This window comes from Xiphophorus couchianus, chromosome 10 (genome assembly GCF_001444195.1).
Source record: "Xiphophorus couchianus chromosome 10, X_couchianus-1.0, whole genome shotgun sequence".
Lineage (NCBI taxonomy): Eukaryota > Metazoa > Chordata > Actinopteri > Cyprinodontiformes > Poeciliidae > Xiphophorus > Xiphophorus couchianus.
In genome coordinates, this window is record NC_040237.1 from 5,492,614 (window position 1) to 5,506,667 (window position 14,054).

A 14,054-nucleotide genomic window follows, 5' to 3' on the forward strand; every position below is an offset into this window, starting at 1 on the left:
CTCTTTAAACCAACTGGAAAACCGGCGAATGAAGAAACATACAGAAAAACGCTGGATTTGCAAACATCTTTTTTTTCCTGTGGGTTTTTACTCCGCTCTCAAACACCCACTCGCCTCGCATGTTTGACCTCTGATACTCCGTGTCATACCTGAGTAATGTTGATGCATTTTAATGCGGCTGCAACGTCTCCAGCAGCATTCTGAAATGATATGTATGAATAATGGATTAGTCAACATGAATATATGTTTTAGTGAGTCAAGTTTTTTCCTCCTCCTTCATATTCTGTCTCTTCTCCCTTCCCTTGTTTTCATCCTGCAGTTGCAGGATGAAACCTAGCAGTTGGGCACAAATCTGAGGAATCATCTATTGAATTTCTCTCTTATGTTTAGCAGTTAAAAGGGAATCCATCTGCCTCTCGTTTCCCCATCTCCTCCCACCACAGCTTCTACTTTCAGTCTGCTTGTCTTCTGCACCTGTTTCCCAAAAACACTTCTATGCTCTTTTATTCTTTAGATTGGATCATTTTGCATCTGAAACAAATAGTCTACCATATTAAATAGATTTTTGATTATCCATTATTACCGAGTCATCTAGCAAAAAAAAAGGAGAAAGCATTCTGTGTGCAGCTGGTAAAGTCTTAGCTCCACTCTGTTCTTGCAAAGTGACTTCTCCAGGGTTTGCTAGGAAAAAGATTGATTTGCACTGTGAAAATTATTTTTTGACCTTTCAAGCACTAATGAGTTGCAGAGCCGAAGCTTACAGCCTGTGTATTCAGGCTATATAAAAGTACCATTAAAGCTACTAACCAGACGTTTGGGAAGTCAATGGAACTGGAGGTGGACGGGTTTCAGCTTCAGGCCTTTATCAGAGCAACAAAGTACGACGGCATCAGGGCCATTGTAGATTTGCCAAAATAACTCTTTAGATTAATCTCATCAATTTTCTAGAAAAAAATCAGAAAATTTCAAAAAAATATATGATTTTTTGAAAGTCAGAAATTTCCATTTTTTTCTAGAAACTTTCACAGATTCATCTCAAAGTTTCTTGAGTTTTTTGGATATAAATGTACAAATTTTTTCTGTCGGCAGTGGCCATAATATGCTGTTGTACCAGAGAGTTTGTGTTTAAATATGAAAGTACCATATAAAAAATCAAACAAACCATTCACCCATTCACAAATGCTGACCAGTCATCTTTCAAGAGGATGGTAAATGCTGACTGATGCAGTCAAATAGGCTCTGGGCTAACCCTCTTCAGATTTAAAGGAGGGAATTACCTCATAGATCTAAAACTAGTTCATACTCGGAGGTATAAAGGAAAGTGCAAATAAATATAGCAATCACAAGTACTCTAAAGTACACTTTGCATGCTAATAAGATTTTCAACCTTTTGGATGGAGTCTCACTGCAGTAGATACAGCTTACTGATGCAGATAAAATGGCCAAAGATCCTAAAATTCTTAGAGAATGATAGATGCAATGATATCCCATTCCTACTCCCAATTTTGAAATGTTTATCTGTATACCAGTGGTAGACTGTGTCTGTTTGTGGAGAACAGACTGCTGCTCTTAACCATTGCACCTTGATTTAACGTGAGAGGATGTTTTAGCACCTGATATTCTTCCAGACTGTCAGGCCCGGTAAACTAAATACCGGGCCTGACAGTCTGCTTTCACACTGCTCTGTCAAACAATCCAAACCTGTTCCTCCCTCGCCGTGGCACCAAGAACAACTGAAGGAAATGACATGGAAACCTCAGAAGACATGAGCGCAACTTCCATCGTTACAAACAAAAATAGAGTAGCGTCAGATTTTAGCAGTTGTAGGATTTTCTCTTTTGTCTTTGTCAACATACCACGAGCATTAGCCTTAGACTCTCACGTTTGTTTTGGTTATATTTACCCAGAATGCTCTGTGCTGTAGTTCATTTCCTGCTTTTGTAGCGGTCTCTGGTCGCTTGCACCACATTACACATTCAAACCGCGCCAGTGTTCACTTCAACCGACCCGAGATCGACACAGTTCACTTCTTTGGTCTGCATCAGAGTTTGATTGCACATTCACACTTCCCTGAACAAACCAGACTTTCTAGACAAACGAACTAGACTTCAGCTAAAGCGGACTAAACAGGAGTGGTGTGAATGCACCCAAAGCGTGCAGCACAAAGTAGTGTATATTTTTGAGTCGAAGGAAAAAAAAACAACTTCAGAAGGTCATGTTCCAGTTATGCGCATCCATTCTGCTTTAAAAGCTGCAGCTTGCGTCGTGTTGCACGGTTCAGTTTTTGTACAGTTTGCAAGAAACTTCTCACATTCAGTCCACCTATTAGGTGAGCAAAATGTCCTTGTTTTCATATTAACTCCTATCCCCCCACCCCCTCACTCCCACCCCTCCTGCCTACGGCACACCTCTCCCCTGATGTCCCCCCTCCCTTCCTGTCTGCTCCCTCCTGCTCCTCCTCTTCCTCTATCTCTCTCCGTAGTTGTTCTACCGTGTGACAGAGGAAAGGGCTCGCCAGGCGGAGCTCTACTTGGTGGGCATGGTGTGCTACTACGGCAAGCACTACTCCACCTTCTTCTTCCAGACCAAGATACGCAAGTGGATGTACTTTGACGACGCCCACGTCAAAGAGGTGAGACAGTTTTTGTCTTTCTTTGGGGAGGGTGCTCTCATGGTGCAGAGTGAGGAGGCTGCACGGTACGGCATCTGCTGCATCCTCAGCAGAGCCGGTGAGAGCAGAAAGGACAGAAACTCTGCTGTGTCTTAGTTGGAGTGCTGCATGGCCCGGCTTTTTGCTTTACTGAGGAACCTGAGGGGAAAAAATGGTGTTTCAGTTTCTATTTTTTGGGATTTATTTTAGGCTCAGCTTTTGAAATCTAGGCTTTGCACCTGTTCTAGTATTTTGTGTGTTAATTCGAGCAAGAGTTTTAGTGCAAATGGAGACGTCCTTGACTCTTTTATCAGTCACACTTCACACTGTTTATCACATTAGATGATTGAGCTAATGACAGTGTGACATTATGATTAAATCTGCCAGGACACACGTCAGCACAGACTCTGTTTGACCTTCTAATTTTCGCTTTTTCACAAAGTTCTACCTGAATGCAGACAGATGTATTTCTACCTTATCTATGTCTGTCTCTTCTTTGGTGCATGTGCTCCCCTGCTGCATCTTCAGATCGGCCCAAAGTGGAAGGACGTAGTGTCTCGTTGTATTAAAGGCCACTACCAGCCCCTGCTGCTGCTCTATGCTGACCCCCGTGGGACGCCGGTGATACTGCAGGAGAGCCCCAACCCTTGTACTGGCTCCAACCCGCAGCTGGAGCTCCAGCACTGCAGCAGCAAGGCTGGTTACGACAGTGAGGACTCAGGTACAGCAAAGAATAACACACACCCGATGCTCCACATCGGGTGGGATTATTTCGCCTTTATCAGCTGCTTGCATGAGATGATTCAGCTGTAAATGCTCTGACCTTCAGTCCTATAATCTAACCTCTGCATGTGTTTGCTGCTGGAGGCTGGACTTGTTTGACTGGAAACAGATGGCCAGTGTGCAGTAGTACCTGAAAGTGGTGGCCTCTCCTTTGTCTTTCAGGTCGGGAGCCATCGATATCCAGCGACACGCGCACCGACTCGTCAACGGACAGCTCGAGCCACCGCACGTCCCGCAACCGACCCCTGCACCAGTCCACGGGCAGCCGGCTCTCCAGCGAATCCCAGACCACAGTGGTCTGTAACTACGACTCGCCGCCGCTCGGTGCTGACGCTGGAGGTAAAACTACAAAAATAGAGGCATGTTATCACTCTCAGAATCTCTTTGTATTTGTACTCAGTATCTTTTGGGTTAAAATCTCATCATCCATAGATATCAATTGCTCTTACAATAATTTGAAGACTTACACTATTGACTAGAGTCAGGAGATGTTCCACTTTTTCCCATTTTGTGATTTTACAAACACAAACTTTACTGTACTTCACTTATATGGTAGTCTGACACAAAGTAATGCATTTTGGTTTTTCAGTTTTTCAAGGGGACCAATTATGCTTCCTTGAACAAGTTAGGATGAGTCTATACAAAACATGTTCATTACATTATTTTGCACAAAATTATTCCTATATGATGAGATTTTAGTCTGCTCAGTTCTGTCAGGTCTTCTGTCACTTTAAATCCAAATAAGATGCAGCTTGCCACAACCTCTGACACTTTTAAGTAAAAATGGCTGCAAACAGATGCGCAATTACACAACCTTATATCTTTGAAAAGCATTGGTAGAGCCTCCTGCACAAACAAAAAGAATACACCTAGTGGTTTCTGGATGGTGAGTCAACAACAAAACACTTGTCTCTGCCAGCAGCCATTGTAACAGCAGTAAAGCCCACTGACCAAACGTGTTGGAGCTCATGACAGCTCATTTTCAAAACACTGAAAACAAAAACTTTTTAGCAAAAAATGGCTGGGTAGTTTTTTCTCTTAAGCACTTGGGCTGTTTTTAGAAGCAGTTAAGACCCAAATGGAAGTATGAAAATGTGCTAAATGTTAGCAGAAAAATCACACTACTATGTGGTGCAGTCGCACTGTTGTTTCATTAAAATACATCAAGGTTTCTGTTTGTAATGTGAGAAAATGGAAAAAAGTCTTTAAAAAAAAGCTATTAATATTGTAGCATTCGACTGTGCATGACAATTTGAATAAGCTACTGTTTGGGTTGACAGATTAAAATAACACGTTGCATTGTGGATTTAGTTAAGAGCAAACAAAGGTCAGATTGTGTTGTTCTTCTTCTCTGTCGTCACTGCAGATTCTTCAGGTTGTGTAGCTCAATGGTGTAAATTCCCACATTTATTTGCACTGCTGCTTGCATAATTGCTCCCTGTGGGATAAACAAAACTCTTATTGGTTTTACTTGCTCCTCCTTCTCTCCCTTTTCTCCCACGCTCAGAGTCAGCAGTGGAGGCTCCAACCTGCAACCCCTCTCCTCCCCTGCAGGAGACGGCAGTCTTCCTCCTGTCTTCACGCAGGCCCCTCACCTCCTCCTCCTCATCCTCTCGCCCCCTTTCCTCCTCGTCTTCTTCTGGAGTCGGGGGCTGCGAGGGCGGGGCTGGGGGGCCCCACTGGGAGGATGAAAGCACGAGCAGTGAGAGCAAATCCAGGTAAGGCAAGACTATTTTGATTTAATTCTTACGCCTAATCTCATGTTTTTTACTGTCTCTCTGGGATCAGAGCCTCCCTGTTGCTTCTGTGCTTTAGGACTAAAATGCTCTGCGTGGAAACAACATTTTCTCTGTTATGATAATTTTTGTTTGATTTGCATGTCTCTAACAATCATAAAAAACACTATAAAAGTGTTACATTTTTCAATTTAAGATATTTTACCATCACAACGGGTATTAAAATGTGTAGTTTGATGCTAAAATTGAAAGGTTTTTGTGATGCAATAGAATGAGACCAAAGTAAATCATTTAAAATCTTTTCTACATATAATGTGACATTTATCCTTGGAATTTCTACTGAAAGGCAAACAAATGTAAGTTGTAAACTTATAACATGTTGAAGCGCCTTTTAAATTAATTTCAGCATTCAGTACACTTGAATTTTGCTTGCATCGGCTATCAATTACATTAAATCTAATTAACCAGAAAAACAGTTCAACCATATTTGTAGGACACGGTCCTGAAATATGAACATGCAGAGCATGTTCACATTTAAACTTTTTTAAAAAGTTTTAAAAAAGGAGGTGCAAAGTTATGATTCTCCTCCCATTTTTTGACCTAAAGAAAACTTCCTGCAGCTAAGCAGATTTACAAAGACTAAATCAAATCTTACTGTACTTTTTTTTTTTTTTTGCAAGAGAGCAGAAAATAAATATGATAAAAATAGCTTAATTTTATTCAAACAAAAAACTTTTTTCAGGTGCTTGTCAGGGCTAAAAGAGCAGCAGAGTGCTTGGAGTGTGATTTATGCTGAGGAAGAGAGAGTGAGCTTTTTTTACAATAACACCTTAAACCTTTGCTGTAGCTAGGTAACAAGTAATACTTGAAATTTTCTAAAAATAAAGCACATATGTGTGAAGCCGTGCACTTTAAACATGAGCCAGTCTAAGTTGATCATAATTTGATTCTTTCCTGCAAACATTTAAAAACAAACATTTATGAATTTGGCTTTATTTCAAATGGAAAAGCAATAATTATTCCTCCTGCTGCTAAAATAATATGAGATCTTGGATATTCAATCCATATCCAGCCACTTTCTTCCAACAAGACACTGAGATACTTAAACATAAGCCATACTGAATATTACAGTTTTTATTTTTGTTATCTGTAACATTTATTGACTGTTTTTACCTTTAATATTTTAAAATTCATTTGCTCTCTTCTGTTAGCAACAAGGTAACAACACCATCCTGTAGCTAAAGCCTTGATTTGTGGAAAGATGGCTTTTGTTTTCATAAGGCTGCAGATCTGAGTAGAAATCATAAGTTATATGTACTCATTATGGGACTAAAAATTAGCAAAGAACTTCTAAATAATATGTGATGGCTGTTTCAATTACTTTTTATGATAATTCAAAGTTAAAAGCAAAACTAAATCACACATTTTTCAACAGCAAGTCTTTCCTGCCTCCTCAGTTTGTCTGGTTAATTATTTGATAGTTTAATATATTTAATGCAATACTTCATTTTCATCTTAAAAGTTGCATTGGCATGTAATATAACATGATTATACTAATTTAAACATAGGACAGTAAGGATGGTTTCACCTTCAAATGTAAGCTTATTGTTGTACGATGATTAAATATCTCAAATATTTCTTTGTGGTGGTACAGTGACCTGTATCAAAATGTCTTGAAAAGCAAGAAATAAAACAAACAAATAAAGCTACAAAGTAAGTTACAGTCCAATGATATGTGAAAGTATCCAGCATATCCAACATATGGCTTTTTTATAAAGTAAATGCTATTCTGCTGCTTGTTCTCTGCAGTTTAATTACCTCCTCCTCACTGCCCACGCCTGCATTAGCATTTGGATTCTGAATATAGATGTGAACTTTGAGTTTCTCTTCAAATATGCACTCATACTCATCAAGTTTTATGTAATTCCTCAATTCTTTGAACCATATTAATGCATAAATGCTTATTAATGCTTAAAGATTATACTCACGAGTTCCTCGACTTTTCCTCGGCCTGGAAAAATCTGGAATTTGATTGACATATTTTTCATCCATCCATCCACCCACCCATCCATCCATCCATCCATCCATCCATCCATCCACCCATCCATCCATCCATCCATCCACCCACCCATCCATCCATCCATCCATCCATCCACCCACCCATCCATCCATCCATCCATCCATCCATCCATCCATCCATCCATCCATCCATCCATCCATCCATCCATCCACCCACCCACCCATTCATCCATCCATCCATCCATCCATACGTACATACAAGATAAGCCAGAAGTTAGAACCTTGACACAGCTTGACATATAAAAAGTCTTAACTGTAATAGCTTTTTACTTTTACCTCATTTGTCTTGAGTTTGACATAATTTTTAGTATGTAGAAAGACATAAATTAATTTCCTAATTGAGACAAGGACTGTTTACAAAAATAAGGAACCAACATTTCTAGGTGCTTTTTGGGGTTGCAAAAGCACCACCTTACATTTTGCAAAGCATGTAGAAAATGTAAATAAGCAACATTATTTCCTTTGTCAGAGAATGCTTTGATCTACGAACTGTGTAGCTCATTGCATTTTCTACAGAGTCCATAATTCTTGTGATTTCTGTCCCGGTTGTTCTTTTTAACAACCGGGACACTTCTAATCATCCACATTTTTTGCTGTAGTTCCTCTGGAAGCCGCTACCGGCCAACCTGGAGGCCCAGGAGAGAGGCGCTGAACATCGACAGCATTTTCACCCGACAAAGAGACTCCCAGCTGGGCTACGGTGCTGCACCTGGCCCGTCTCTCTCCGCTGAGCCCCAGCAGCCTCTCCCCTTTGTGGGAGCTGCCACACAACCTGGACTGGAGGACGGGGAACGGAGGGAGACCGGGGAGGTCGGGTTTGGGCTGGTTGGGCAGCCCAGGTCTTTAAGCGGTGGGCGGACTATGGGTCCTCCTGCTCCTCCACCTCTGAGAGGGGTGGAGCACCAGCCACGTCTGATCCAGAGAATGGAGAGTGGCTACGAAAGCAGCGAGAGGAACAGCAGCAGTCCTGACAGGTACAACACGCACAAATATCAATTACTGTCTCTGGCTCTCAGCTGCTGTTGTCCATCATGTTTCCCTCTTGTGGATTCCCTTGCTTCTTTTCTGTCCAATTGCAATTTATCAGCATGAAACATAAATGTGACATTAACAAGAACAAATGATCCAAAAGAGGTGCTCCGTAACAAAAAATTAAACCCCTAACACATTAATCTGCTTGAATTGTCTCATTTATCAGCATTTTCCCCTTTTACGCCTGCATTTCTTGCTAAATTCACCCTTTCTGCCTCCCAACAGGGAGGTGGGGCAACAAAAACGGGTGCTGATGTCTGGACCTTCATGGCGATCAGTGCCCAAGTCAAAAAGCAGTGGTGCTATTATGCAGGAGCTGCCACATCCCTGCTGGGTCAGCAGTTCTGACACAGGTCCGCCCTCATACATGCAGTAACACGCAGCTTCTTTAGGTGCGACCAGTTGTTTATTGTTATTCTGTTCTCAGGCTCTGGACGCAGTGAGCTGGATGAGCTGCAGGAGGAGGTGGCGAGGAGAGCCCGCCAGCAGGAGCAGCAGAAGCGGAAGGAGGCGGAGCGGGAAGCGGCCAAGGGGTTCAACCCCAGACCTAGCAAGTTCATGGACCTGGACCAGCTCCAACACCAGGGTACGGGTGAAACAACTATTAGAGCATGGCTCAACTTTTCTGTACTTACAGGTGACCTATTATGCTTCTTTGAACAGGTTAGCATAGATCTAGGGGTAGTACAAAACATTTTTTGCTCAAAATAATTATTCTTAGATAATGGGATTTTAGTCTAGTCAGTTTTAACTATTTTAAGTTCCTGTCATAGTGAGCTATTTTAGAAGTTCTTGTCACTTTAAATCCAAGTAAGCTGCTGTTAGCCACTCCCCCTAACTCAACATTTACACGCCCACGCAAAAATGACTCCAAACAGATACGTAATTATACAACCACAGATTTTTGAGCAGTATAACCAACAAGAATGTAGCAAGTGGTTTCTAGATGGTAAGTGAACAACCAAACACTTGTCTTTTCCAGCAGCCATTGTATAGCTCACACAGCTGTAAAACCAGCTGACCAAATGTGCTGGAGCTCCACTTGGGTTGCTAGGTAATGGCGCAGTACCCATCAATTGTGACTTAACAATCGGGAAGCTTTTGAAATGGCTGATTTTCTAGACACCAAAAAATCTAAACTTATTGCCGAACAACGGCTGGATGTTTGTTGTTTTTTTTAATCGCTTGGGCTGTTTTTATAAGCAGGTGTAATCCAAATGGAAAGAGTAAAACATGCCAAATGTGAATTTTGTATAATAGGTCCCCTTTAAGTAAGTACTCTGTAAGTACCCCCATAGGAGGACGGTAAGTACAGTACAGTAAGTCACCACAAAATGCTATCAATGAGCTGCAAAATAATTTTTTCACCATAAATGGATGATTTCAAACTCTCATCTTATCCTGATTTGTAAATGCGCCGTACAGAAGGTTATATGATGCCACCGAGAGAAGAAGTTCTAAAAGTTAGATATTTTCAGAAAAAATTTAAATAAGTTAGGAGAAGTAAGTATAAAAATCTATCTTAAATTTGACATCTCTGCAGATATGCTATAAATAACACTGTATGGTTGGTCTACTCCATTACCATTAGGCTCCACATAGGTACACTCATGTAATGACCCTGTATGATGCAAAAAAGTAAATAATCATACAGTTATGTTGTTAGTAATCAGCCCAAAGGTACCTTACTGGTACCCTAAAAACACTCTGAAGTACCCCATATATTCATAGCCAGTAAGTACAATGTGTAGGATACATGATCTCCCATTTTCTGGGGTGCTTTATTCATTGTCCAAACCTAAATCGAGACAGTGAATCAAGATAGGAAAATGCATTTTAAGATGTGGTCACCTGTTGTCTGGTAAGCCATCAGAGTGAGTTTTGACTTTTGTCTGAAATCATTTTTGGGCTCCATCTGTCTCTTTGTGGTATTTTTGCTTTTTCCATGTAGCCAAAAAGAATCAAACTAGGTGTGAGCATTTATTTATCATTTGTCACGATGAATTTCTTATCATAAAAATTTTGATTTATTGTTGTATTAATAAATCAATGAATTCCAATTTATGAAGTTTAACCTTCAACAAAAATATTGACAGGATTGTTAATTTGAGTATTTTCTCTACTGTTTGTTCAATGAGAGTATCAACAACTTAGAAATTTTGTTTAAATATGAATCACATTTCTTCATTTGCCTGGTGTCGTAAAGAATCATATTACAAATGCATATGTTATTCAGCAGCATTATTTGTGTTTGTGGGGCCAGGATTGCTGGGTCATGCAGTCACAGCCATATACCTACCGGTACTTAAAAAAAGAATAAAGAGTTTTTATCATCACAAAATATCATGATAAAACTTGAAGTCTACATCGTCCAACTTAGAAATTGCTACAAGACCTTTAATGACCAGAAAAGTGTTCAAACATTGTCTTTATAATTCATATTTCAAATCCCACTTAATTTTAAATTTCCAATTTCTCAATCAAGTTATACAAAATACTAACTGTCCTTCCAACCCTTAGTGGAAAACAAGGCTTAGGCGTGTGATTTATGGCTTCAGTAATTTTACATTCTTGGGTAAACTTCCATCAAATCAGAGAGGAATGATAAACGAACGACTTATTGCCATAGTGGTATAATTTCCTTTGTGACCCGGGAGGATGCAACGATTCCAGCGTAATAATAGCCACTCTGTTAATTTATTTTGAACTCAGGGACCACAAAGTTGTAGGATAAATGTGGTGGTATCGATTTGGAGGAATTTACCAAGTGGAAAGAATGTACAACCTGATGCAGAAAGATAATGCAGTGTAAAACACAGCTGGGTAAGTTAATGTTGTTTTATTGATTTTGATACTTCTACTTTACTTTTAAATCAGTTACTCAGACTACGCCTCAAACATTTGGTGTTGCAGTCCGTGCTTTACATGGAATGATTCAATTACCTTCATAATAATCAAGATCAATTGTATGTTGTTCCAGGGAACAATCTACATTAAGCTTAAAAGCACAAAGAAATTAATATATAAATTTAATACATAAAAATGATAAAAGATAACCAATAAAATACAGTAATAAAATAGTTAGCGTCTAGTATATTCCTTAATCAAAAGAAATCGAATAAAAATATAAACAAAAAATTAAAATAAAAAATTTGTAACCGTAATTATAAGCTGCACTACTGATTTAATGCTAATACTAATACTTAGCTTTGATTTAATAAGGAAACTTTAGTGATAAAGTCAGTTTACAGGCCTAACTTTGGGATTTATCAGACAACCACAGTATGTAAAGCACCTTACTTGAGGTGAATTTTGGTGTCTTAACCATTTCAATCATATAAAACTTACAACACTTTAAGATTTACTTAATACATTCCTGTTTGTGTCATGTCTGTCCTACTGTGGGTACAGCAGTGTGTTCAGCCTTATGCGCCTGGTGATGTACATACACACACACACACACACACACACACACACACACACGCCCTCACACACACACACTACAGTACAGTACAGTACAGGCAGCCTTAATGAATGGAAAGGACAAGTTGTGAACAAATAGATGACATTCCTATCAGCTCAGTTATGTAACAGAATTTGGGTTCGACACATCCGTATCGATGACTGAGCCAGACTTTAATCTAATATCATACTTTAAGGGACGGCAGAGCCATCATCAAGCCTCCATTATTCCTCCCTTAGAAGCAAGGATGTTAAAATGCCACAGTCCTGCAGCAGCAATGCATCAATAGGACGACACCGGCCAGTAAACCACTCAAATCAACAGGCGGGCTGCAGATTAATAGCATTTAAGTTGGTGTTGGGTTCACTTTTTCCATGCAACTTAGCAAATTACAAACAAATCTAATGTTTATTGTTTAAATTTCAAAATTGAGATTTTTTAAAAATGTGGATTCATTAAGGCAAAGTTTATTTGTATTGCATGATTCAAGTTAAATTCTTAACAGGAAAAAATGCACTAAATATAAACAATATATAAAAGAAACTGAAAAACGTTTTAACATGTAACTAAGATGAGAAAGATTAAATATTTTTTATCTTTATGGGAAGGCTGTGTTTAGAGTATCTTAAGCCTTGACATTTTCTGAACATTTCAAAATTTAGACAGTTTGCTCCAGAGCTGAGGAACATAGAAGCTAAATGTTGTTTCCTCCACAGTTTTGGTTCTGGGAATACTGGGTCCAAAAGTCTCAGATGACCTGAGACATACAGACGGTTCAGAGCAGATATTCAACTCTAAAATGGTTTTAATCCAAGAGCCTTCAGTAATTTATAGATTTTCCTGATAAATATCTGTTTATACAACATTTAAATGATCTAACCTACTGAAAAAAGCATTCACAAGTTTAACCATGTCCTAATTTATCAGGAAAGCCTTTAACCTTGCAGCAAATTAAATATGGGAGTGGACTGATTTAATATTAGAATTTATTTAACCTTTATTTAATGTCTCTTTGAGATTAAAAATCTCTTTTTGAGGAGCGACTTGGCCAAGACCGCTAGCAACACACCGACAATTTCAAATCAAAACTACAGAAATCAAAACCCAATTAAAATACAACATGGATAATAAAAGAAGAACAATAACAAAGAGCAAACACACCCATTGAAGAAAAAAGAAGACTGATGTGGTTACTCTTAATTTCAAAAATATAAGATTAGGTAGGTTTCAAAAATATATTCCAATGGGTCATCAGTGTACATGTGTAAGAAATAAGGGGAGCATGCAGATACTGAAAAGAAGTGTTCTCATAATGGAGCCCTGAAGATCCCCAAATGGGATTTATTCACTTAAGTTATTAGTGCCAAATGACATAGGCTAGTTACTGTTTAATAAAGAAGATCTATAATATCTAGATTAGTCGGTATGTAATGAGATCTAGTAAAATTAAAACAGAAGTTTTGGATGCATCAAACATAAAGTCATATGTCTTGATTTTTTTACCGTCTCAGTTCTGTGGTTTAGTTTTCAACCTTACTCAAATTCACTTATTTTCCTACCAGTCTCTCAAACTTTGTGACACAAATCGCTCCATGGCTAAGAAATGATTACCTGCATTAAAAAACATCATAAAGTTGGTTACTCACATTACTGCCTGCATACATTTGTTGCGTTAGCATGTTCACTTGGCTCAGGCTGCAGTGCATTAGGATCTGCTTTGACAGATTTGAATTACAATCTCTGTACACTAATACTGCTGTATCGTGAGAAAAAATATTCTAAAATACTTTATAGGGGATAAAAAGTTACAGATAGAATTTCAAAGACCTCTACATTACCAAATTGCCAACTCATGAACTTTATATCGTTGCTTATTTTTCACAATGGCGTTAAATTCAGAGTGGCTCACTGAGAAACCGTGGGGTTTTTTGTTTCGCTTTTCTCTCCTGTTTGACGTTTGTCGCTTCATGAACAGCCTCGGCTTTTGTTTTCTTGACTTTCATCTTCCTCTTCTGATTTGTACGGATTTAGTGGCTGATGCTTGAGCAGAAGTGTGAAGTTAATATCACCTGAAAGCATTGCTCCACTAGCTTTTATGTGCCTTCTCTTGTTTGTGTCAGTGTTCAGATTAATAGTAGATATGGAGATTTCACGTTTTTCCCTCCATATTAATACTATTCAACATAAACAATAAAACATTTATCTTTCCTTAGACTCTTAAGACATCTTTTCAGCAAACCACAGTAAAAATATTTGTAACTTTTATTCATCATTGACTCTGATTTGTAGTACATCTTTATCCAAAACTGAA

At 38.9% G+C, this 14,054-nt stretch overlaps 1 protein-coding gene across 8 annotated transcripts in view; it reads left to right on the forward strand.

Annotated features, from left to right (window-relative positions):
* Positions 1–14,054, forward strand: part of usp54b (ubiquitin specific peptidase 54b) — a 73,147-nt gene that overhangs the window by 45,012 nt on the left and 14,081 nt on the right. For all 8 annotated transcript variants that reach the window (XR_003597059.1, XR_003597060.1, XM_028029782.1 and 5 more), the window contains 7 exons: positions 2,483–2,632; positions 3,179–3,371; positions 3,596–3,772; positions 4,941–5,151; positions 7,848–8,222; positions 8,506–8,633; positions 8,708–8,866. Coding sequence is in view for 6 of the 8 variants with exons in the window: in XM_028029782.1 (XP_027885583.1) it covers positions 2,483–2,632; positions 3,179–3,371; positions 3,596–3,772; positions 4,941–5,151; positions 7,848–8,222; positions 8,506–8,633; positions 8,708–8,866 (1,393 nt within the window). In the remaining 2 variants the exon portion in view is untranslated. The remainder of the gene's footprint in view (positions 1–2,482; positions 2,633–3,178; positions 3,372–3,595; positions 3,773–4,940; positions 5,152–7,847; positions 8,223–8,505; positions 8,634–8,707; positions 8,867–14,054) is intronic.